At 41.4% G+C, this 23,397-nt stretch overlaps 5 protein-coding genes across 8 annotated transcripts; 2 read left to right on the plus strand and 3 right to left on the minus strand.

Moving 5' to 3' along the window:
• The first annotated feature begins 626 nt into the window (after window positions 1-626).
• Window positions 627-4,614, plus strand: zbtb8a (zinc finger and BTB domain containing 8A). Of its 2 annotated transcripts, none has more exons than XM_042388939.1 (4): window positions 627-1,071; window positions 2,328-3,205; window positions 3,371-3,540; window positions 3,750-4,614. In XM_042388939.1, exons 1-4 carry the CDS (start codon window positions 1,007-1,009, stop codon window positions 4,065-4,067), a joined length of 1,431 nt encoding a protein of 476 aa, XP_042244873.1. In that variant the 5' UTR covers window positions 627-1,006; the 3' UTR covers window positions 4,068-4,614. The 2 variants fall into 2 exon arrangements, with proteins under 2 accessions (XP_042244873.1, XP_042244874.1); XM_042388940.1 differs by having other exon boundaries at window positions 2,331-3,205.
• Window positions 4,615-5,666: 1,052 nt separating this feature from the next.
• On the plus strand, window positions 5,667-8,567 carry hmgcl (3-hydroxy-3-methylglutaryl-CoA lyase). The gene is made up of 9 exons (XM_042388522.1): window positions 5,667-5,788; window positions 6,025-6,108; window positions 6,351-6,458; window positions 6,574-6,669; window positions 6,792-6,940; window positions 7,045-7,108; window positions 7,224-7,412; window positions 7,523-7,648; window positions 7,846-8,567. Exons 1-9 carry the CDS (start codon window positions 5,702-5,704, stop codon window positions 7,945-7,947), a joined length of 1,005 nt encoding a protein of 334 aa, XP_042244456.1. The 5' UTR covers window positions 5,667-5,701; the 3' UTR covers window positions 7,948-8,567.
• A 1,347-nt stretch (window positions 8,568-9,914) lies between these two features.
• gjb3 (gap junction protein beta 3) lies at window positions 9,915-12,312 on the minus strand. The gene is made up of 2 exons (XM_042388567.1): window positions 11,879-12,312; window positions 9,915-11,170 (listed from the first exon to the last, which is right to left on the minus strand). Exon 2 carries the CDS (start codon window positions 11,098-11,100, stop codon window positions 10,243-10,245), a length of 858 nt encoding a protein of 285 aa, XP_042244501.1. The 5' UTR covers window positions 11,101-11,170; window positions 11,879-12,312; the 3' UTR covers window positions 9,915-10,242.
• Window positions 12,313-15,392: 3,080 nt separating this feature from the next.
• On the minus strand, window positions 15,393-17,515 carry LOC121880771 (gap junction beta-4 protein-like). 3 transcript variants are annotated; one of them, XM_042388278.1, is made up of 2 exons: window positions 17,371-17,515; window positions 15,393-16,878 (listed from the first exon to the last, which is right to left on the minus strand). In XM_042388278.1, the coding sequence occupies exon 2, from the start codon at window positions 16,844-16,846 to the stop codon at window positions 16,061-16,063; it is 786 nt and encodes a 261-aa protein (XP_042244212.1). In that variant the 5' UTR covers window positions 16,847-16,878; window positions 17,371-17,515; the 3' UTR covers window positions 15,393-16,060. The 3 variants fall into 3 exon arrangements, with proteins under 3 accessions (XP_042244212.1, XP_042244215.1, XP_042244214.1); XM_042388281.1 differs by having other exon boundaries at window positions 15,393-16,881; XM_042388280.1 differs by having other exon boundaries at window positions 15,393-16,947; window positions 17,371-17,514.
• A 373-nt stretch (window positions 17,516-17,888) lies between these two features.
• Window positions 17,889-22,532, minus strand: ppie (peptidylprolyl isomerase E (cyclophilin E)). The gene is made up of 10 exons (XM_042388610.1): window positions 22,428-22,532; window positions 20,727-20,825; window positions 20,588-20,631; window positions 19,922-19,948; window positions 19,692-19,773; window positions 19,500-19,603; window positions 19,268-19,391; window positions 18,911-19,096; window positions 18,654-18,796; window positions 17,889-18,117 (listed from the first exon to the last, which is right to left on the minus strand). Exons 1-10 carry the CDS (start codon window positions 22,456-22,458, stop codon window positions 18,049-18,051), a joined length of 909 nt encoding a protein of 302 aa, XP_042244544.1. The 5' UTR covers window positions 22,459-22,532; the 3' UTR covers window positions 17,889-18,048.
• Between the last annotated feature and the right edge of the window lie 865 nt (window positions 22,533-23,397).

The raw sequence follows: 23,397 nt of genomic DNA on the forward strand, positions 1-23,397 counted from the left end.
ACAAGGAAGCTACAAGTTATCTAAAGTTACAGACCAAAATATCAATAAGGAAGTGAAAACCTCAATGGTGTCCATGGCAACGGTGGTAACAATACCCAATCACAATGCGCAACAAAATAAGACAGCGTCCGCGACATAAGAAAATTCTCGAGATGCGCGGCATGAAAGGAAAGTGTGGAGACACTTTTTTGTAGAAAATACGTCATTTCTGTCGAGGAACACTTATCAAAAGTGTTTCAAGATTATATATATATATATATATGAAGTCATGATGACACTTATGTAATGTAGGCTACCTGTTCTTCACGCGCTTCCCGCTCAGAGCTCCCTCTTGCGACCAACAGCAACTGAACTGCATGCTCAAATATGTAGGCCTAGGTATTTTAACTGTTTTCATATTTGCAACAGATATTGCAGGGGTTAACATAAGTGACATTATCAATACGTCAAATCGATCTTGAAACTGATTTATTTTGACAAAACTGTAGTTTACTGTCATTTTTTACCCTAGCTTAAATGCTGAAAAAATATTACCTAACTGCATATTTTTTCACATAAGTTAATTTTGCTGAGTTATAATGAAATAGTAGAATTAAAGTTGTTGTTTTTTTAACAAGGTAGGTGCTTAAATTTGCCATGTTCAGTTGAAAATATATAAATATATCAATAGGTGCTTAGTACAGATAGCTGCCTGTCTTATAAGGTCAGTAGGAGGTTTTGAGGATCACAGAGAGGCTGTAAGTCCCTGCAGCATTATTGTATGAATATTACTCAAATGATCAGACTGGGCCATTCGGCATTCAGTATCAATATTCTGTTCTTACAGGACATTTACACGGGGCACTGGGGCTTTAAATGGCTCCTTGAACCCTCGGGCACCCAGTTAATAAACACCCACGTCAGCACAGTGCTCCAGTCGCTCTAACCGGGTTTCGGTCTTTAGGGCTGAGCAGGAAGTGCCTGAGTGTGGACCCTGGACGAGAAAAAAAAGCAAAATAAATTAAAAATGGATATGGTGTCGGACTTGGGGGCGAATAGACTCTACCGGGCGCCGGGTGAATCAAGCCACCAGTGAGTATCGATGGATTTTGTTCGGGGTATCACGGCGTGGGGCGTAAGCGGGTCCTACCGACACCTCACGCCTGGGAAAGAGTCGCTGGGTTTGGGCAGCAGGCAAATCCTCCCCGCTGCTCGCTGCGCTCCGGACCTCCGGCGAGAAGTGGGGGTGGTCTTGAAGGATGAAAACGGGCGTGTTAGCGCGTCTTATCCTCAGGCTGATGTACTGTGTGAATATATTTATTTATCAGCACGCAGCATGCTCTGTTGCTGGAGGTTTGTGTCTATTTTTCTATTGTGTGCTGGCTGGAGCCTGAAGTGGGCGTCGCTCCAGGACAGACTGGGCTGCTCTGGTGCGCCGCTGCCCGCTTTTCTCTCGCAGGACTGCAGCACTCTCATGTCGTTTTGTAGGTCGACTGATGTCTGATTTAACGGGGAATAGCTCGGGTAAGATATTAGACTTGGTTTCGTGTGACATGAGGGACACTGTAGTGTGTTGCGGGCGGGCGTTGCACCGTGGGTTATCGGGCGCTGCGGAGTCCTGTCAGCCAGCATAATTTAAAATGAATGCGTGTAATGTAGAGTCTACATGAGGATGGGAAAATAGGTTACCATAAAAAAAGAACAACTACTATGTAGGTTGCGGCAGATTTTGTTCTCTCTTTCAATCGCATGTCCTGCTACTGTGTTTCATTTTCTCTCCCCATCAGTCTGATGTGTTTGTAACGTCAGAGATTTCATGCGCGCTTTTGCCTCCCTCAGGGATGATTACAGGGTTTTGTCACCCGATGCTCTCTGACTGGAGTCGGGTGTAGCCCATTAGAAGAAGATTTTTGATTGAAGGCTCGTCCAGCCAATGACAGTGCAGAATGAAGTCATGTGGGCGGGCCGTCTGCGGAGCTGGAGCTGGTCCAGTGCAGAGACAAAGACAGGAGATAATTGACAGCTGGGGTTTCATTACTGTGTTTTAAGTTAATATTTCGGCCTGCAGCTTAACATTTTCCAAGGTAAGCAGACTGTCACAAGGTCTCGTGTATCACACTCCATGAGCCCATGGTTCCTTCCTTAATATGCAGACTGCAAATTATACATTATACATGCATATGGGCTCATAGAGACTTTTTGCTTGTTAATTCAGGATCACAAAAACAAAAGTGTAATGAGTAATGAGTGTCCATATGGTCTGCAAGGCCTCTATGATTTGTTTTTTTTCTGGCAGAACAAGTCTATGCCGCATACACAGCCAGTGAGTGCTGTCATGTTGTCTCCAGCAGGCAGCCTCAGAGGTGGTTCAACACCGCTGACATCACAGTGGCTCACCAAAGCAACCTGCTGAAGCAGCTCAACCAGCAACGCCGCCAAGAGCTTTTCTGTGACTGCAGTGTGCTGGTGGAGGGCCAGCTCTTCAGGGCCCACCGCAACGTCTTGTTCGCCAGCAGCGGCTACTTCCGCATGCTGCTGTCCCAGGGGCCCGACGGGCTGTCCGACTCTGTCAACGCCACCTTTGATGTCTTCAGCCCTGAGACCTTCACCGTCATCCTGGATTTCATCTACTCCGGCCAGCTGGACCTCTCCAGTCACAATGTGATTGAAGTGATGTCTGCAGCCAGTTACTTGCAGATGAACAATGTCATCAACTACTGCAAGAACTTCATCAAATCCTCTTTGGACATCAGCGTGAAAGATGAAGACAGCGACCGCTGCCTCAGTTTGTCTGAGACCTGTAGCTTTACCAGTGGGGCCGGAGAAGAGACCTCAGAGCAGCAGCAGCAAGGCCCCTCCTCTGTCAGCCCTCCGCCAGCGCTTTGGACCCGTGACAACTCCAGATCTCAGTCCAGCTTCTTGGGGAAGGACCTGGACCAGGACATTTCAGGCTCAGACTTGAAGACTAACCCAATCAGCCCTGCTAATGAGCTCAACACAGAGTCAGAGGACCTGCAGGACCCTCAGGACCCTCTGTATACTTTGCCTGGATCAGAGCGTCGGCGAGGTAAAGGTGCGTCTAAGAGGAGAACGCCCAACAGCACTCGCTCCAACCAGCATGAAGACTTGGACATCCAGGAGGCGAGGACACAAAAGGCTGAGAAGGCAGAGGAGCTGTATGCCACTCTACCTCCTATTGTAGGTGTTATTGGACACTTTAATAAAGGTGAGTTGGGCAGTATGAGAGAAAATGGAGAATCAATAGTCCTTTTACCTTCTAGAGAAATGAGAAAGGGAATAACATACTTCATCTAAGGCAGAGAGACATGTACCAGTACTGTAGAAATCATGAAAAGCCACAGCACTGATCTGTTCCTCTTTCTCTTTGCAGACTCCAACCCCATTATGCGTTTCAAATGTCCCTTCTGTACACACACAGTGAAGAGGAAGGCTGACCTGAAGCGTCACTTGCGCTGTCACACTGGGGAGAGGCCGTACCCCTGTCAGGCCTGCAATAAACGCTTTACTCGCCTGGAGCATCTTCGCAGCCACTTCGAGACGGTAAGTACAGTTACAACTGGGAGGTGATATTTAAACTGATACCAAATTGGTATCAGGCTCTACTGAAGGGTCAAACAACAAAGAATTCATTGCTTTCTTATATGTATCAGTGTTGACAATCTGTACATCAGTTAATATAACACAAATTTTTGAACATATTCTTTTTTAATACATTTCTTTCTGTTCTAACACTTCTTGTCCCTCCACAGATCCATCAAGCCAGGAAGCTGGTGTGCAGGAAGTGTAAGTGTCAGGTGACGGAGGAGACAGGGCATGTGGTGTGTGAGGGCACACGACGCTACCGCATGTGCACCGCGTGCATCCAGGAAGTGGGTTGCGACAATATCCCCATGGACAGTCTAGAGGGGACCAATGAGGAGCCGGCCCTGTTACTGGGTGTGGATGGGGAGGAGGAGGAGGACACCAAGAGGACCTGGATGGTAACCGATGACGACGACCTGGCAGAAGACTCGGGGGCCGACCTCATCATCCAACAAGTGGACGACAGTGATGAGGAGCTGCAGTGAAACGGGGCCAAAGTGTGTGTGTATGCAGAGGCATGCACGAATATTGACTGTGTGCGAGTGTGTTAAAGCCATGCAAGAGAATTTATGCATAAAATATGTGATCCACTAATGTAAATACACACATTTATGATATATTAGTTATCCTATTAGTTTAATGGTTAATCATTAATTTCAAAGAGATTGTTGACCTTTGTGATAAAACTGATTGCTTTTTGTTAAGCTTTATAAAGATATGCAGTATCCAAAGCATGCATATTCAGTGTTTCCTTTGCTTCAATTATAGTTATATGATGATATATGTTTTCATATGCATGGAAAAACACCTTCACTTCTTTTTGGGACTCTGCTTTGATAAAAGTTGGCATTTGAGCAAAACAAAATGACAAGGATATCATGAAAGTCAAGAGCAGAGTTGTTTTTTTTTCAATGTCTCACTGTTGCAGTGCTCTTTAAGATTATGTTTGATTACAATATGCACTATGAAGTAAAGCCAATTATAATTTATTTCTTTTTTTACTTTTTGACACATTAAAGATATTTTTCTATATTTCTATGTCTGGGCCTTTCATCCTGAATGTCTTTCAGAAAACTAAACTAAAAACCTTGGAGATTCTGTAGGTCCAATCTCAGACCTACATACATGTGCAATGAAAGAAATGTTATGGTCTTTTTTTAGGTCATTCAAGATATAGTGTGACATTTTTAACAGATAGCTTTAAATTGTGTTCATAATGTTGAAAATTTGACCAAACTGTTGCAGCAAAATTACAAGTGAATCGGGTTCGTTCTGACTCAAAATTACTTTGAGTCAGGTTCATTCAGGTTCGTTCATATAAAAACTGGCAAGGCATGAAACCAAAACATTTTGGAGTTTATATTTTACACAGGATTAAAGACCCCGAAAATCTTTTTTCTCAAGTAACTTGTCACTGAGTGATGGGGTTTTACATGAGCACATTTCTTCCCACCAATGTTACAACAGTTTTATTATTTTTAAATGAGATATTTCTGTCTGTGCTCCTCTCACTGATTTGAAGTGGGTGGGCCTCAACTGGAAACAGTTGATGTGTTTCTACTGTATGCATCAGAATTTCGCAATATTTCAATCAAGATCTAATAACAGTAGGCTTTTTTACAGAAAATCTTTCGACATGTCACAATAGGAAGAGCACAGGAAAGAAAGGAATAAAGAAAATTAATGCTTGAATTCCAAATTTAGCTGCTGTGAAAAAAGCCTGTCGTGGGTTTTTTGCTTATGTTGCCAGGCCACTGTAGAATCTGATTAAACAACTAAATATTTTAATTATGTGTGTTTTTGAGGGTTAAATTCCTAAATAATGAGAATGTTATTCCTGAACTTTTATTTTAATATTTCTTTAGTCTGAATATTTGATGTTATAGCTGAAGAAACCACGTTTCAGGCGCTTTGAATGTATTTCTCGAGCCTTAATGGGTATTGTAACTTACATGATAATTAACAAGTTTCCAATTAATAGACTTTATCAATTAACTGACTCGTACAGTGTTTTCCTCCAATCACCGACCGGCAGATGGCGCCCACGTGGTGCTTTCATCAGCTGAGGGGCCTCCGAGACCAGACGAAGAAGTGACGTCAGACCGAAGGCTGGACTATAATGGCGACCGTCATGAGATTTGTGAACAGAAGCACTTTAAACTTAGCTATGGGTCAGCAGCACCTGGCGTTTCACTCCGCAGCAAAGGTGAAAGCAGTGAGGTTTTGTTGTGCTTTTTATTCCCCTGCAGTTTGAACTGTGTGTGTTTATACTAAAGGCTGGACAGCCGACTGTTAGCGTCCTTTACGTTCAACCTACATAATGTTTGTTAACTAGCGGTTACTGTACTATCTTTACTTCTCAAGCTTAACATGTTAGTTATTACTAATTTAACGGCTACTTTTACAACCGTGTAAATTGTGTTTGTGACTTGTTTTGTATAGGCTGGCCTAAGAGCAGGTCAAGCACTTCCTGAAAAGGTGAAAATAGTGGAGGTGGGACCAAGAGATGGTCTTCAGAATGAGAAGGTAATGTTATGTAACAACGTTTAGTTAATTTAATTACACAGCAGCTAACACAGGCTGTATATGTCTCTGTCTATTGTTAACTCTGTTTATAAGAGACTGTTTTTACCCATCTCTGTTCAGCATTAGTAAACTTGTTAAAGCAGGTGCATAGCTCATGTGTTGTGTCATCAGGGGAAACAATATGAGTGTCAAATGCTTTTCAAGTTTTCCTTATCTTCTCGTTTTGCTGCTTTCACTCTCAGACTATCGTGCCAACAGAGACGAAAATCCATTTGATTGACATGCTGTCAGACTCAGGGCTGAAAGCCATTGAGGCCACCAGCTTTGTATCACCAAAATGGGTTCCACAGGTGACTTTGTTTTCCCAGAGCTCCTATATGCAAATTGCTGATACACCCCACTAGGGCAGTGCAGAAACTCTCCAGCACTAATGGGTTTCTGTTGTTTGTTCTTTATGGATTGCAGATGGCAGACCAGTTGGAAGTGATGAAGGGGATTCGTAGGAAACCTGGAGTGTCTTACCCAGTCCTCACCCCCAACCTCAAGGGCTTCCAGGCTGCTGTGAGTGTCAAGCATCAACATAGACATACTGTACATCCAGTTTCTTATAATGCAGGTGCTGTGTCTAAATATTTCACAAATGTTTAACAAAAATGTTTTTTTCTTGCTCTTTCTTACTACAGTTGAAGGCAGGAGCTTCAGAGGTGGCCATATTTGGCGCCGCATCCGAGCTCTTCAGTAAGAAGAACATAAACTGCTCAGTGGATGAGAGTTTACAGCGCTTTGACGAGGTTATGAAGGCAGCTAAAGAGGCTGGTGTGCCAGTTAGAGGGTAGGATTACTGGCTTGCCCATGAATTTGAACATATTTTTAAATCATCAGAAGTACGGTGTTTAATCCTTGCACGAGTCTCATCTATTTTTATTGTCCCTGCAGTTATGTGTCATGTGTTCTTGGATGCCCTTATGAAGGGGAAGTGGCACCTGAAAAAGTTGCACATGTGAGTTCTTACTACATTTACATAACCTAAACTCTCAGAAATCTATTTCTCATGCCTTAACAAAAATACAAATAACATTTTAATGACCAGCCCTAACTTTGTCTCCATCTTGCAGGTAGCTAAGCGTTTGTACTCCATGGGCTGCTATGAGATTTCCCTAGGTGACACCATCGGAGTGGGCAACCCAGGTAGCATGAGTGAAATGCTGCAGGCAGTGAGCAGAGAGGTGCCAGTCAGTGCCCTGGCAGTGCACTGCCACGATACCTACGGCCAGGCCCTCGCTAATATCCTGGTAGCCTTGCAGGTCAGACTTGGCTCTGGTTGTTTTACTCCCACCTGAAAATGTGTGATAGAATTTGCATGTAGCTGATCTATTATCAATGCAGTGTTGACTTCATTTTCTTTGTTTGGCAGATGGGTATCAGTGTGGTAGACTCATCAATAGCTGGACTGGGTGGCTGTCCCTACGCCCAGGGTGCCTCTGGGAATGTCGCTACTGAAGATGTAGTCTATATGCTTCATGGACTTGGGATTCAAACAGTAAGGAGCTGCACTCTATTTATGTTCCTTTATAGTGCAGAGTACACATGCTACTCTTGTTTTTACTTTCTTTTTGATAATCAGGAACCAAACTGATGCCCTGCATATTTAGTTTTGAGTTGTAATTTTGCCTTTGTGCACAATGTGAAATTGTTGAGTTTGACATGACTCACTTTAACCTTCTGTCTTCATCTCAGGGAGTTGACCTCTCCAAGCTGATGGATGCTGGAGCTTTCATCTGTCGGACCATCAACAGGAAAACAAACTCCAAAGTGGCACAGGCCACCTGCAAACTGTAGGCAGAAGCCAAAGCACGGGCTCTTTCCCTCACTGTATATCTTTTCAACCACATAAACCTTCCTCTTAACTAATTTTTGGTTTGCTTGTATGAAAATATTACTTCAATTAATTGGGAGATCCTGACACTTCCCTCTGTTAAAAACAGAATATTTGATTGCACATTTACTGTATGATAGCACAGCTGCAACAGTGCCTTATGTAAAATCAGTCTAGTCATACCGATCCGTTCTGTCAAAAGTCATGCCTTCCTTTTTTTTCTTTTGTACTGTGTGCTTAAATTTCTTTCTGGGCAGTGGGTAAATCAAAGAGGAGCAAATAATAAGTCTACCAGTAAAAATGTCCCAGGGATGGATAAACTCACTTTTGATGTCAGCAAAGACAGAAGTGCTGTTTTGATTTTGATCACTGTCTTGAAATTATCTGTGGAAACCATCAGAACTTATGAACTTGGGCATTGTGCTGACTTGTGAAAGAAATTATGAATGTGACCTAATTTTTTTTATTTTTCATAAGTAGAATTTCTAGTTTTAGTATGTTTTTAAGTATTTATTTTCAAATGTCTTCATATTCAAAATGTACATATCAAGCTAGATTGTGATTTTAGAAAATAAACACTATTTCATCAATGAAATGTTTCAGTGTTGTGATGTCAGCATCTGTTGTGTAATTTATTTGAAGCCTCCATTGACCATATTAGGTGCTTAAAGTGAGGGTTAATATTTTACAGTCTCTGTAGTGATTTTGCAGTTTGTTGTGGAGGAAATGATTCAGAATAAACAAAAACTTTTCTTTCGCCGCACCTTGTAGAAACCTGACTGACAAGTCAGACAGGCAGACTGAGATTCTTCTCAGCCTCCGCAACACTTTGACACACACGTACATGCATAGTGCACCAGAGAAATAGCATGTCATGATGATTCAAAGGTAAAGCAAATGCTAATTGTCATGTAAGTCTGATGAAGATTAGAGCAGGAAATGGAAACTTCATTTCCTCAAATAGTAAGAATGGTCACACATTATTGTGGGATTAAATATGTTGTTGTTCGGATAGTATCTTCAATTTTTAAAAGCTAGCAGTTGTCCCAAATGTACTGATATGCAAATGTAGACCATATTTCAGAAATACACTTCACATAAGGTATCAATAAGTAGCCCAGAAACACACATTCAATAAATTTAATATATATAAAAATGACATTATAAACAAGAAGTGCAGTAAACACATCTAATTGTTCCACAGTAGACAATTAGTGACTCACAAAAATGTGTAATTGTTCCTTGAACCATCTGTGTGTCTGATCTTCCTCCCACTTCCTCTGCCATTGCTTGTTTGCTCCAGTTCTATCAACAGGATTCAACAGCAGCATTCCTTTCGCCTTATTCAAATCAACAGTGGTCTTGGATGAGGTGAAATTGTGTACGAGCACGTCAAAACACAGGCTGTCTGTGTACAATGAATGGCTGTGCAGCATAAAACCTAAGACCAGGCGTTCACTTGCCAAGGCTTCAAATAAAGAAATATATCAATGATATATGCATTTATGGTAAATCTTCTCCCTCTGTAGTAAATCTTATCTGAGAAAATAAATGCAGTTAAAATATCATTTTAGGCCAGTTTGCATGCCTTCAAGTATTAAACAGCCATAATAACTGTGACTTTTGGAGTGTCCACACTCTAATGCAGAATCATTAACCATTCTTCTGTGACTCGGGCCCTGCTTAAAGGGGCCATCAGGACATCAAATTATGAAGATAAAGTCATGATTTGAGTTTAAATGAATCAAAAAGAGATAACCGAAATGTTCATCTTACACTTAGTGACAATGTGGTGCTCTGACACATCACTGTAGACACTGGCAGGGAGGGTGAATACCTCTTCCAGGTGTGTCTTGCCTCCGTGAGTGTTTGATTTCCTTCCCCTCCCTGTGTCAAAACCCCAGTCACAAGAAAGACAGAGAAACCTTACTGGAATGTTCTAATATGAGCGAAGTGGTGTAGCTGAAAAGGTACAATGACCTTTATTGTTATCAAATAAGGAACCACACGTATGATCAACAAATCAATTTAGCTCTAGCTGACTTGTAAATATTGTGGATGTTGACGTGGAAACCATAGTTCCGGCATTCATTGTGGGGGCCCACAGGATGAAATACTGAATGACTCAACTTCTCTGACACATACTGTAGTTTGGCTCACAGTTCTGAGTCCTTCTGTTTTCTGAGGTCTGCTATTGAGTTCCAGCCCAAGCACTGCTGATCTTTTGATCTTCAGCCTGATTTCTGCTTTAGTTTTGATCAGCAAGAAAGATCAGGAGCAGAGGCTCGTATCTTCTTCTCAAGTTTGAGAGCAGATACTCTGTGAGAAGACTTGTTTGCGGTCTTGAAGGATGGAGGTTTATCCTTCAGGTCCAACCTCGTCGTAGGCATGTTACAGTTATGGAACATGTCGTCAATGTAGTCGTCATGATGCACAGCCATGTTGCGATTTCGCCTCTTAAACTTGTTTATGATTCGTACAATTCGCTTGGAGATGAGATAAATGATCTCGCAGATGTTGAGGACGATGCAGAGTGCCGAGGCACCGACCATGAAGTAGGTGAAGACCTTCTTCTCGGTGGGGTGGCCGATGTAGCAGTCCACCGTGTTGGGGCAAGGTGACACGTCACACTTGACCAGTCTTGGCAGGTAAAAGCTGTCGTACACGTGGTGGAGAATGTAAAGGAAGGCAACCTCGATGCCCGTCTTTACAAAGAGGCTGATCAGGTAGGTCCACCACAAGCCACCGTGTTTCTTGCCCGTGTTATTATACAGCTTGGCAGTGTCACCATGCTTGGCCCTGTGCTTGCGCTCACGGTCATCACGGTAGGCCACGTGCATGACCACCATGAAGGACGGGCAGGTGATGAAGATCAGCTGCAGAGCCCACAGGCGGATGTGGGAGATGGGGAAGAAGTGGTCGTAGCATACGTTGGCGCAGCCGGGCTGCTTGGTGTTGCAATCAAAGTCCTTTTGCTCGTCGCCCCACACTCGCTCAGCTGCCACCACATACACCATCACCCTAAACACAAACACCACTGAGAGCCATATACGCCCAAACGCCGTGGAGTACTTGTTCACCCCACTGAGGAGCGCTTGGAAGGTCTTCCAATCCATGTCCTTGGCTGGCAGTCAAATATCCCCTCTCTGGAATTCTTCTCTTGCTGGTTGTAGCTTTTCCTGAAACCTGGACAGGGCAGAATGAAGAATGGATGTTTTCATTATCTGCTGAATACTCTGCTCTTACTCCGTGAGTTGGTGCTGTCCAACGTACTCCAGGTGGCTTTCATAATAACTAACCTTTCAGTCAAACGTTTTAAAACCACTAAATTATCTCACGGAGCTCCTTTCATGTAAGAACATCACCCACAGGTCTCATTTATCAATCCTAACAGAGAAGCTAACAACAAGCACTAACACTAACAAAGTCATGAGTAGGCCTGCAGCCAAACTCTTCATAAAGAAAACAAGTTGGACCAACGTTATTAACACACCCAGAATGTACATACAGTATATTAAACTTCAGAACTATAATACAAATATTTATTTTAAAACAAAGTAAATACTATTAGTCTTAGCCTGTTTGTTCTCATAAAAAGCAGACATCACTCACTTGAATCTGTCTCAAACAAAAAGCCAGCCCGTGCGTAATGGGCTGGCTTTTTGTTTTTATTATTTGGACATATTTTCTTGGCTTGTTAGTCTCTCTACCGACATGTGCCATTTCTACTAATACTAGTGATAAATAATCGTTTCAAAGACTGCTGCGTAAAAGCCAATGAATCAACAAATCAACAAGAAGCGATAATTTCCAATTGCCCCGAAACGGGAACTTAAAAAACGGACTCATCTCAGACACATCATCAAAAGCTCATTATGGTGAATTTCCGCTTACCAGAAGACGTTTTAGTCCATTTTAAGTTAAAAGATGTATTTCCGATGGGTTTTTTTGATGCTTTTAACGTCGTTTTAGTCCTTTAACGCACAGATTTGGTCACTCTCGACAGGTAGAGGAGCGCAGTGTTGAGAAATGCGCCTGTGGGTGTGGTTAAAGAAGTACAACTGGAGCTGCCCCCAGATGTTCCTCTCTTTTTTTCTTCCTTTCTCGCCCCCTCTCTCTCTCTCTCCCAGTCACCGGCCGCTGCTAGGTGGCAAACCAAATACTTTTACACAACAGATATTTATTCACAGAGACTCTTTACGCAGAATGGTTCATTGGAGAATAACGTGGAGAAAGGCTTAGACATGGATAATCTGTTTTGGAACCAGATATTTAATCACAGCCATGAGGACTTGAGACCACGCCTGATTCGGATGTGTGGTTACCAACCTGGGGACCATGGGGGGTCCTTGTGAGGGGCTGAGTTGGTGTGAATGAGAGAATTCAAAGGGGTGAATGTTCAGCATGTCCCCACAAGATACAAGTTACAGTATATCTGGCAAAAATCTTCTCCGATAGGGTTAAATAGGGCAAAACCTCTTCAACGGGGTGTTTGTTGAAGAGAACATAAACCTATCACCCCGACATTTAAAACGTTTAGTGACAATAGGTTTAGACTCATTGTTTCTTTTTTCTCAATGTTTCCAAGAGCAGGACCCGTCTTGCCCTAACTTGTCTTTCAGTGCTTCAGTATACTATGAGGCAGACACACCCTGAGGTGAATGCATTTTTTGTTGTTGTTGTTGTAAATTTCCTCAGCCTCTTTTTGTTGTATGACGAATGCTTGACAACATGTTTTTGGAGGAAAGGTCTGATGTGGTTCTGTGATTAGAAAAAAGGTGAGGAAGCTGGTGGAGAAGAGGTGGGGAGATCAATTCAAATGAGAGAGATCATCCATTACTTAACTTCTCAACAGGTCACCAGACAAATATTTTGCTTCCCTGTTGATGTATAGCCTTCACTATGATTCTTTTATTTTATTTCATGTAACAAAAAAGAAAAGAAAGTGTTCAAGCAGGTATATTGTATTTCTTTTATCCTTTTCAGATCCAAGCTCTTCTCAGATAACACTCCTCTCAATAGCTAGTAAGCTTGTCCTCATTGTCATGAGCTGTGACTTTTGTCTCCATTACGTCATCCGCCAACTTCTACAACCAGGCGTATTTTTATTTTTATATTTGAAGATAAGGTTTCCCAATCACTGTGTTGCATTCTTCAGGGAAAACATCACTGCTAACAATCATTAGCAGTGATTGCAGACAAATTTATGTCCTCAAATGCTGAGAGGAATATCAAATATCAGCTTGTTTAAAATGCCTTAGTGGTGCCAGGGCTTGCTGGCTCTTGCCGGCCGGTGTCTGCATTCAGATCTTTTGAAACATATGTTTACATATTATGAAAAGATAAAGGATTAGTTCTTGTCTCAAGTCAAGTACAGTCAAGTTTATTTGTGTAACTTAGAATCACATACAATGCCTCACAACAGGAACAACTTTAACCAAGCCCATCATTTCTAAGAGGATAAAGTGCTCTCCCAAAAAGCATTTCCACAAACATCATAATTTATACCTGTAATTTACAGGAATGTGATGTAAGAACTGTTGGGATGCCATAAGCACTGATTGAAAAGTTGGGTAGCCCAAGCTAAACTGCAATTTTGTTGAATTGGTGCAAAAATCAGAGATGCGGACAGTAATTCAGAAGCCTGGAACCAGGCTAAAACTTGGGTACTTTTATATGTTTTGTCACATTTTGATTGCTCACAAATAATTCAAAAAACAAGCCTTTTACATCTTTGAATAACTTTAAGAGGATTTTCTTAACACATTATTCACACATTTCCATCTGTGTACAAATAATAAAAATCTTTCATGCTAAAACAGGCTGAATTTGTCTAACACCAAGAGTGAAAAGTAACACTGCAGAAGGATTATTGTACCTCTGCCTCCACTAAATGAAACACTTCACTTCGAAGTCTTGCAGCTACGAGCTAAAACTCTCAGAATATTGTTATAAGTCTGGACTACAGTTGTGCTTTTCAGGAAAGTCTATGACCTAAAGTCCAGGCACATCAACACATTTAGAGCTCCTTAGTATACAAGAATTGTGTGCGATAGGGGGAAGGGAGGGCTGGAAAAAGTTCCTTCTTGGCTCCAGATGAACTGGTCGAAGCAGTCTGCCGAGACACACCTGGAGGAATGCACCTCATGACTCAACCTCTGCCAGCAGCAAGTCTCAACAAGACGAGATGATACAATAGGATAAATGCATCACTTTTCATATTGGTGCCATGAAAGGAAGGAAGGAAACGTACCAGGGCAGAGAAAATGAGGGGAAAAAAAGCACCAAAGGAGAAACAGAACTGGACAAACTGAAGTTTAAAAATAACAAACGTAACAAACGGTCACTTTCCCCGAATGACACACACACACACAAAAAAAACATATTTTTCCACTTACTCATTTAGATATTTTGGCTTTTATCTGTTGAGGATCCAGATGTATCAACAATACAATTCAATTGAGGTAAAACATTACATTTGACTGACACAACAGCAATTTGTTTTTCATGAAAACAGTGCCTTAGCTACGTTGATAAACCACAGACCTTACTGTTAATAGTTTGTAGCGGAACAAATGTCTCCTGAAATAGATGTTAATGGTTCCAATAAAAACAAACATAAAAAAATTAACAGACATGCCTGTAGTTATCCCGTCATTGTTTGTGGAAAGACACTTGACTGTTTGAATTTTTTGAAAGTCATTATTTGAACTATTGCTTTGAGCAGCCCAGACGTCATGTATTCACCTCTGTGGTATTGAGACGGTAGCAAACATTTCAGAGGCAGCTAAAATTTTTAAATATCTGCATGGCTCAATACAATAGGAAAGTGAGAAAATATGTATTTTTTGGGAACCAGCTTCTTTTAACTCTCACTATGTCTGCCTTATCGCACGTTGCAGTGTAAACACTGGAATCATTCAGTCAGAGGCTGTATTGACTGACAAATTCCTGTACTGGGTGGGCTCACACGTCAGCACAGATGAATCAAACTGAGGAGTGGGAGACTCCTCCTCTGCCCCTTTCTAAGTACCAATCAGCCTAAACAATGAGGGCGTTGCTCCTAGCAACAGAGAAATCCAACGGCTATTGGGCGAGTGAGCGCTCCGAGAAACACATGGAGAAAAAAAATGGAAAAAGGAAGTCTGTAGTCTTTGTTAAAACACTTAACAGCAGAATTAACAAATACTTTTTCCATTGTTCCTCAGGACAGACTCTCTTAAATACTGTTATTACATTTACAGTACCTGCTCAAGATACACTACTGTGTATTTACCACTCTAAATAGTCTTCCCAGGACTTATTCTACAAAACTCAAAACATGAAAATGATTATCTTTAATGGAAAATAATATTACCAACTATGCAGCCAAACTGCGCCTCAGTGCTATGAAATATACACATCCTGATATATTAACAACAGTGTTTAAAAAAACTTTATTGCTCTTTCCTGTCTGAGCAATTTAAACGTGAGAACAGGTAGGGACAGTTAACATGCACAATTTATCTTTCAAGCTTGTTGATAAATTACATGGAGTATTCACAGACACACACAAACAATAAAAGCAGTCACGAGTGCACATATGAACATCTGAGTGAAGGGAAAAGACAGTACAGTTTGAATGAAAGCACTCTGGGGTTGGGCACTGAGCAGAGGGAAAATCTTACACAGAAAACCACATGTGTTTGTAAAACCGTACTCTCCAAACCATGGGCTGACTCATGCATTTGATCTCAAGGCTAAATCTGAGGCTGCATCGCCCAAACATGGGTTTTTTTCTTTGCAAAAGCTTTGGAGCTTCATCTGTAAATACTCTGAACCCAAACCGACAACTAGCAATACATTCCAGATCGATGTAAATAGCATGGTGAGCTTAATGTTTGTTCAGCGGTCCTCTTGTCATTCAGAATTTCAAATTCTGGACAGTGGACACAGTAAACTAACTCCATTGTAGTTCAGTTTCTGAGCAGACACATGTCTGCTGGCACGTCTTTGAAGAAAGTACCTGTGAAGTGAGGAGAGGCAGCTTTCCTTTCCAAAGTCTTTGTTTCTCAAAAAGTCTACATTCTCAGCATCTCAAGATATGGCGACACTGTATGAAGGTGCAGGTGTTTCAGGGGTGCTTTTCAGCTTTAGATTGTTTGATTCCATCAAGGAGCTTCCACTGGACAATTTGTTGGTCATAACGTGGTGAGAGCGATGGACCGTGGTGAAACACTCCCGGCAGCGCTTGCCAATCAGGTAGAGGATTTCAAAAATGGAGAGGAGGATGCAGGCCAGGCTGGTGACCACCATGAAGATGGTGAAGATTCTTTTCTCAGTGGGCCGAGCGATGAAGCAGTCCACCTTGTTGGGACAAGGCTTCTGCTCACACTTGATGAGTGAGGGGAAGTCATAGCCCTCGTAGATGTGGTAGAGGAGGTAGACGAAAGTGGCGTCCACAGCTATTTTGAAGAACAGAGTGAGGACGTAGGTCCACCACAGACCTCCACGCTTCTTGCCGGTGTTCTGGTAAAGACGGTGGCAGTTCTCACCATACTTGAGCCGGTGTTTCCGCTCCCGGTCCTCCCTGTAGGCCACGTGCATCACCACCAGGAGTGAGGGGCAGGTGACGAAGATGAGCTGCAGGGCCCACAGCCGGACGTGGGAGACGGGGAAGAAGTGGTCGTAGCAGACATTGTGGCACCCAGGCTGAGCTGTGTTGCATTTAAAGTCCTTCTGTTCATCACCCCATACCTTCTCTGCTGCCACCACAAACACCATCACCCTGAAGAGGAAAACAATTGAGAGCCACACTCGGCCGAAGGCTGTGGAGTACTTGTTCACCCCACTGAGGAGGCCCTGGAGGAATGCCCAGTTCATGACGAGGTTTGTTCACAGTCTGTGTTCTCTTCCTGCTGAGGGAAGACAGACGAAACTTTTTCAGCTGAAATGGCACAGACAAACCTCAGGTACTGACCAGCCTAAAATAAAAAGAAAACAGTCACATCACAGATAGCCTATAAACACAGGCAAAAACAACAGAACAACAAAGGGGGAAACGGATCTATGAAAGTTGTGTGTTACATCTCTTTAAAGAAAAACATAAACGGAGTAAGTGTCACATTACCACCAAATTGCCTCCAAACTTCCATTAAACATGACAGTTTTTGCTTATGTATACGGGTCTTTTTTTCTGAATTGTCGCTTTACTAAAGTAAAGGAAGGCAGCTTTGACTCAGATCAGCCATTCACTTCCCAACGCCTCCCGTAAACACTTTCAAGTTTTTACATTCCGTGCGCAATTGCGCGTATCCAAGTCTTTAAAACTTACTATATGAGGTAAACACGAACACGATCGCGTCACTATAAGCTTCAGAACTTTACATATGAAATTTACTACTCACAGTTTAAACGCTGTTGTTGCGGTTCAGTGTCGAAGCGGAGGAGCAGACTTTGGATGAAGCTCACCGAGGAGATCTCAGTAGATTTCTCAACAAGACGGGAGTGGAGTGGGAGGAGTCGGTTGCCTTCATATGTCTTCACATCACTAAACCTGCTCAGGTGCGGCAGCTACACCCCCACAAAATACTTGTTTGACCAATTAGGTGAAGAGAACGTTTTATTTACATTTTTTTCAACTTTGTAGAAATTAAGTAAAATGAGGTCAAACAGGCTTAAATTAATGTTCACCATTTACATGAAACCCATTAAATCTACATATTTTGGCATTATAACCTACAGTGAAGCAGTTTAACACTACCTCTGATTTTTTTTGTCCATAATACCTCACACAGACATCGTGAAATTAACTTTCCAAAAGTAAGAATATGTTTTATAAATATGTATTTACTATGCAACTACAAAGGGGAAGGCAACCATCTGCACATCAATGTGACATTTAAATTATACAAAGTAACAGGCATCAAGCTTCAGACTCTTTATTAAAAAAGGTGTTTATTGAAATATTTACATGGCAGAAGGTTTGACTTCAAGGTGAAAAAGACCATGAACACACTCATGCTCTCAGACATACACTGCCTCCATACACACATACAAAAAAACGGCGCATTTATTTATTTTGTTTATACATATTCTCCACAGTCTGAGATGATGACTTTCTGCTTCGGCTTGCCGTCTTTTGTTCCCTGAGCCTGTAGAAAGAAAACAGTGGAAAAAAAAATCTGTGTAAAAGTGACCAGAGTGATGCACCATCAACCTTTCTGTGTGGTTAGAATAAATAACATTTCCACTATATGTTTAATCCAGATTAATTTTCTGAAAGTATTGTTTGAAATAACAATTAAAATTACACTTATTTGATAATATTTTTTTGCAACTTACGGTAAAACAAAATTAGTACTTTAAATATGTTCATTTAGTCTCTAAATATTAATAATAGAATTAACTTCCCATCAGTAAACAAACAGATTCTTCTACTAATTTTTCACCAATTCACATGGAACAGATAAAGTGAAAAGCAAAAAGCAATGTATATATAATTCAGAATTGATTGGGAATTACTTAAAAATGTTAATGAGAGCATTTTTTGGCTGTGAGTGATGTTAAGGCATAACTGACCTAATTATGAGTGAATTTATTTGTTGTGAAAGTGAAGCCTGTGATTATCATATATATCATATTTTTAAAACATGATTTTTCTGGCTCAGTAGGCCCATCTATCCCTTACCTCCATTGCACGAAGCACATCCATCCCCTCCACCAGCTCTCCAAACACCACATGTTTGCCATCCAACCAGTCCGTTTTGTCAGTGGTGAGGAAGAACTGAGAGCCATTAGTATTTGGCCCAGAGTTGGCCATGGAGAGCTGCCCTGTGTAAACCAGAGACATAGTTTGGCCAGTTACAAACAGGATCCGCTAGTAAACACAAATCACGAAGCTTACAGTGCCTTTTAACAAACAGAGTTTGTTAGAGTGCTCCTCACCTGGAGCGGTGTGTTTCAGGACAAAGTTTTCGTCGTCGAACTTCCGGCCGTAGATGGATTTGCCGCCGGTGCCGTTGTGGTTGGTGAAGTCACCTCCTTGGCACATAAACTGAGGAATGATGCGGTGAAAGCTGCTGCCTTTGTAGCCGAAGCCCTTTTCATGTGTGCACAAACAACGGAAGTTCTCTACGCAAAATGTAAGAAGACGTGCCAGTGTCACTGTTTGCCAACTTTGATTTTCATTTTTACAGGGGAATGCTTTAAGTAGACACTTGTGGTTATTTATAAACAAACTTACTAATGTGCACCGACAGTACATATTTTAGACAAAGATGTGATGGTGAACATTATACAGACCTGCTGTCATGGGAACGATGTCAGCCCGGAGGAGGAAGCGTAGTCTCCCTGCTGGCTTGTTGCCGATCTTGATATCCATGTAGACCTGGGGATTAACTCTCCCCTTTTTAGCCGGGGGCTCAGCCTGCAAAAACAAATCATACTCCAGTCACTTATTATAACACAGTTAAGAGTCAGATTTCATATCTGAGATCAGACATGCCATCACACACTAGAAGGAATGCCATCTCACTTCTTGTGCAGCGGTGTTGGGCGTTTCTCCTGCTGCCGCTTCCTCCTCACCCTCTTCTGTGGTCTTCCCTGAGAACTTCTTCAGCCAGTCATCATCCGACCACACTGAGGGAAAGAGAAAGCTAAAATCAGAACCCAGGGTTTAAATCACAGTCCAGGCAAAGCCATCAATTAACATGCTCTCATCAATCACCTGGTCGAGAAGAACCTTCTTTGATTCTCATGGGCTTGGCGATGTTTACCCGGATAGTCCGTCCAAAAAGCTCAGACTCATTCTGGTAAACAAACAGAGCAATAACAAACATCAACACGGAAACAAGAAGCTAAATTCTTGGATCTTCTAAGTAAACTCGCCGCAATTAGGTTTTAGAGACAGGAATGAAACTTTACTGACAAGTGTGTGCAGCAATGTGATCCACTTACCATGTTATCAATAGCTGCTGCAGCATCCTGCAGATGAAAAAAAAGGGCATAAATAAAGTAGATTATGCACACAAATATTTATCATGACAGGCTATATACCATAATGAAATATGTTAACATTAACTTTGTTAATCAGTTTGATTGTTGCATGTCACAAAATGCAGTTAAACTCATACAGGGCTGTAACTAAGGATCATTTTCATTATCGATTAATCTGCTAAATTATTCTCTCAATTGAAAAATGGCCATTAGAACTTCTTAGAGCCCAAAGTGACGTCTTTAAATGTCTCCTTTCATCCAATCAACAGTCCGAAACAGAGATATTCAGTTAACCATCATATATGACACATAAAAGTTTCAAATCATCACATTTGAAAAGTTGCAACCAGCAAATGTCGGCATTTTCTCTTCAAAAATGACAAAAATGATTATTTAATTTATCAAAATAGTTGCTGATTAATTTTCTATTGATCGACTAATCAGTTAAACTGACTAACTGTCAGTTAATCGACTAACTGTTGCAGCTCTAAACTCATAGCTCAGCTAAGATGCATTCACCCTTGAACAATGCAACTACAGATGTCTAAATTGAACTGATTATGAGTCTAAATATGATCTCATTCATGTTAAAGGCATCATAAAATAAAAATGCTGTTGCAGACATACCTCTACCAGCTCAAACTCAATGAACGCAAATCCTCTGTGCTTTTCTGAAAATTGAACACAAGACACAATGATACAGCTTCATGTTTATCTTACCCACAGTGTTTCATGTTACACAGAAACACAAAACTCCTGCCTTTACCTGTTTCATAGTCTAACGGTATCTGGATGTCTGTGATGTCTCCGAACGGGATAAAAGCTGCGTGTAACACCTTCTCGTCCACCTCCTCTGCCAGACCACCTGACAAGAAAGACACAGTGCTGAGAATAAGCTGATGAACACTAAAAAACTAACCCGCCAATGAACAATATTTGTCTGATTCAGAACTATGAAGCAGGTTAAGTGTTGCGTTCAAGAATCACGAAGCCCCAGATTCCTTTAAGTCCCCCTCCACTAAAAATCAAGTGAAGTCAGCTCAGTTTTATTTATATAGCGCAAAATCACAACAGAAATTGCCCACCTAGAGCCCAGAACAACAATAATAACAGCTTCTGTTCATTCAATTGGATGTTTGTGCTTCACTGTGCAGAATGACATACAGACAGGTGACAGATTAAAGGAAAAACTGGTACAGGTCTGAATGTTTGACCCCTACAGTGAGGGGATCCTGTGGCTCTGTTATGCTTTGGGGGGCATTTTGCTGGTATGGTTTGGGTCCACTTGTCCCCTTAGAGGGAAGGGTCACTGCAAATTAATACAAAGTTGTTGTGAGTGATCACCTTTATCCTATGAAACATTTCTATCCTGATGGGAGTTTTGTCTTCCAGGATGACAATTCCCCAATTCACAGGGCACGAAGAGTCACTGAATGGTTTGATGAGTATGAAAATGATGTGAATCATATGCTATGACCTTCACAGTCACCAGATCTCAACACAACTGAACATCTACAGGAGATTTTGGACCGACGTGTTAGGCAGCGCTCTCCACCACCATCATCAAAACACCAAATGAGGAAATATATTTTGCAAGAATGGTGTTCATCCCTCTAGTGCAGTTCAGAGATGTGCAGAATCAATGCCAAGGCGCATTGAAGCTGTTTTGGCAGCACGTGGTGGCCCAACACCTTACTGAGACACTTTATGTTGGTTTTTCTTTTAACTTGTCACCCTTCTGTGTGTGCAAACTTTGACATTAGAAGGCTGTTTGCACGTTAATCTGCTTGAAAGTGGAAAGTTTCTCTGTGCTCACTGAAAATCACATTTATGGAGTGAGCCTATGAGCATGATTGATGACATCACAAATAGTTTGGAGGGTGATCCTGGTCCAATATTCAATTTACACAAGTGTGATGTGGAAACTTGAAGCCTCCAGTGCACAAACACTGAGAATGGACTTTACAGTGAAGAAGGAGACATCTTGTGTCCAACTTCTGAAATGATTCATAGATTCTGGATTTTTTAATGAGAGAGAATGAGGAGATGTCACTTAAAGGATTTTAATGTCGTAATTATATTTTTTTGTGAAAAAACCACACCAGACACATTATTGTTCCACGCTGAGTATTTTTATATGACTTAATACATGTCTGGAAGGGATCTTTAACTTCTCCAGCTGACGGTATTAAAGTTATTTGTTGTTTTGTTTAATTTCCAAACAGTTAATTACACAACCTGACGCAATGCGACGTACACATGACGTTCTTTAAAATCACTTAAGTATAGAATAGTTTCTCTGTTATTTTTTGAGCCGGTCTTTGTATCTCATGTGTTTTTTTCGTGTTATGAACACTTCACACATGTTTAGTTGTGTCTAAGCTCCTTCTTTATAAACTCATGTTGCAAACGCGTTAGCTAGATATGCTGAAACAATAGACATTTGTAACAATTACTATTAACTTACCGACATACAGCACTCGTTTGCTGGCAGCCATGTTGGATGTAACCCTTCAACTTTGACCGCAGCAGCTCGTCGTTGGCGGAAACTAAAGCCCGCCTCTCTGCTTTACTCCTCTGCAGCGCCCCCTGTCGGACTAATCCTGCAGCAGCCACCATCACTCACATTTCAACATTTAAAGTTAATTTTCAGTCAATCTGAATTCTTAATAAAACTCTTAATAAATCATCTTAATTAACAGTGCTGCTCCTTTATCTTTATGTCTTTTTATCTGACTTTTAACTCAATGTGGCACAGATGCTTTCCAGGAATTTGCTTTAATTCTAGGAAAGTTCTTCATACCTGCACTTGCTTCCAGCAGGTTCTGTGTTTTCTTACTCCACTGATTTGCAACTTTCTCTATACCCAAGCTCTTTAACTGCATTATTTTTTTCCTTTCGCTGACCATATATCCCGCCTGGTTGTCATTTCCCATGTTGGCTAATGCAGCACAACTTGTGACACAGAATGACAGTTTGAGCATAAATTTGACGTGTATAATTTTATTTTTATTGCAACATGACATTATGTGTATTTACATAATTTGTATGCAATGTATTGTGTATCACTAATGATTTTAGAGCTTAATATCAAAACATGCAGAAGTCACAGATCTCATTGTTCTGTAGCTGTGACCCTCTGTTGTAATTTCAAGGCAATAAAGTCACGTGACTATGTTTCTATGCCATTGCTGAGCGACATTTATCTCTAATTTACAATTTGATAGAAGAAAAATCTGTCCTGACTTTTTTTTCTTTAGTGCATCATACATGTCAACAATCATCTGGCCAAAGAGGGAATAAATGATATGAATTTAGCCCCAAGGCACATCTGATCTTCATCATTATATTGCTTGTGCTTCCCCTGTAGCACCCCGACTCTTCCCCTGAACCTGCTTTGGCCTTGTCTACCAAACTGAGTTATGCTTTTTGCTTTT

The sequence above is a fragment of the Thunnus maccoyii genome, chromosome 16, assembly GCF_910596095.1.
Source record: "Thunnus maccoyii chromosome 16, fThuMac1.1, whole genome shotgun sequence".
NCBI classification, from domain to species: domain Eukaryota; kingdom Metazoa; phylum Chordata; class Actinopteri; order Scombriformes; family Scombridae; genus Thunnus; species Thunnus maccoyii.

Bases quoted from the DNA above. Each gene is read 5' to 3' on its own strand.
- ppie (XM_042388610.1), bottom strand. From the start codon at position 22,458: ATGGCTGCCAGCAAACGAGTGCTGTATGTCG. The intron at 19,774-19,921 runs GTAAGTGGATCA...TTTGTTTACCAG, and splicing joins CAGCAGCTATTGATAACATG to AATGAGTCTGAGCTTTTTGG. The intron at 19,392-19,499 runs GTGAGATGGCAT...TTGTTTTTGCAG, and splicing joins CCAACACCGCTGCACAAGAA to GCTGAGCCCCCGGCTAAAAA.
- hmgcl (XM_042388522.1), top strand. From the start codon at position 5,702: ATGGCGACCGTCATGAGATTTGTGAACAGAAGCACTTTAAACTTAGCT. The intron at 5,789-6,024 runs GTGAAAGCAGTG...TGTTTTGTATAG, and splicing joins CGTTTCACTCCGCAGCAAAG to GCTGGCCTAAGAGCAGGTCA. The intron at 7,649-7,845 runs GTAAGGAGCTGC...TCTTCATCTCAG, and splicing joins ATGGACTTGGGATTCAAACA to GGAGTTGACCTCTCCAAGCT.
- zbtb8a (XM_042388939.1), top strand. From the start codon at position 1,007: ATGGATATGGTGTCGGACTTGGGGGCGAATAGACTCTACCGGGCGCCG. The intron at 1,072-2,327 runs GTGAGTATCGAT...TGTTGTCTCCAG, and splicing joins CCGGGTGAATCAAGCCACCA to CAGGCAGCCTCAGAGGTGGT. The intron at 3,541-3,749 runs GTAAGTACAGTT...GTCCCTCCACAG, and splicing joins TTCGCAGCCACTTCGAGACG to ATCCATCAAGCCAGGAAGCT.
- LOC121880771 (XM_042388278.1), bottom strand. From the start codon at position 16,846: ATGAACTGGGCATTCCTCCAGGGCCTCCTCAGTGGGGTGAACAAGTAC.
- gjb3 (XM_042388567.1), bottom strand. From the start codon at position 11,100: ATGGATTGGAAGACCTTCCAAGCGCTCCTCAGTGGGGTGAACAAGTAC.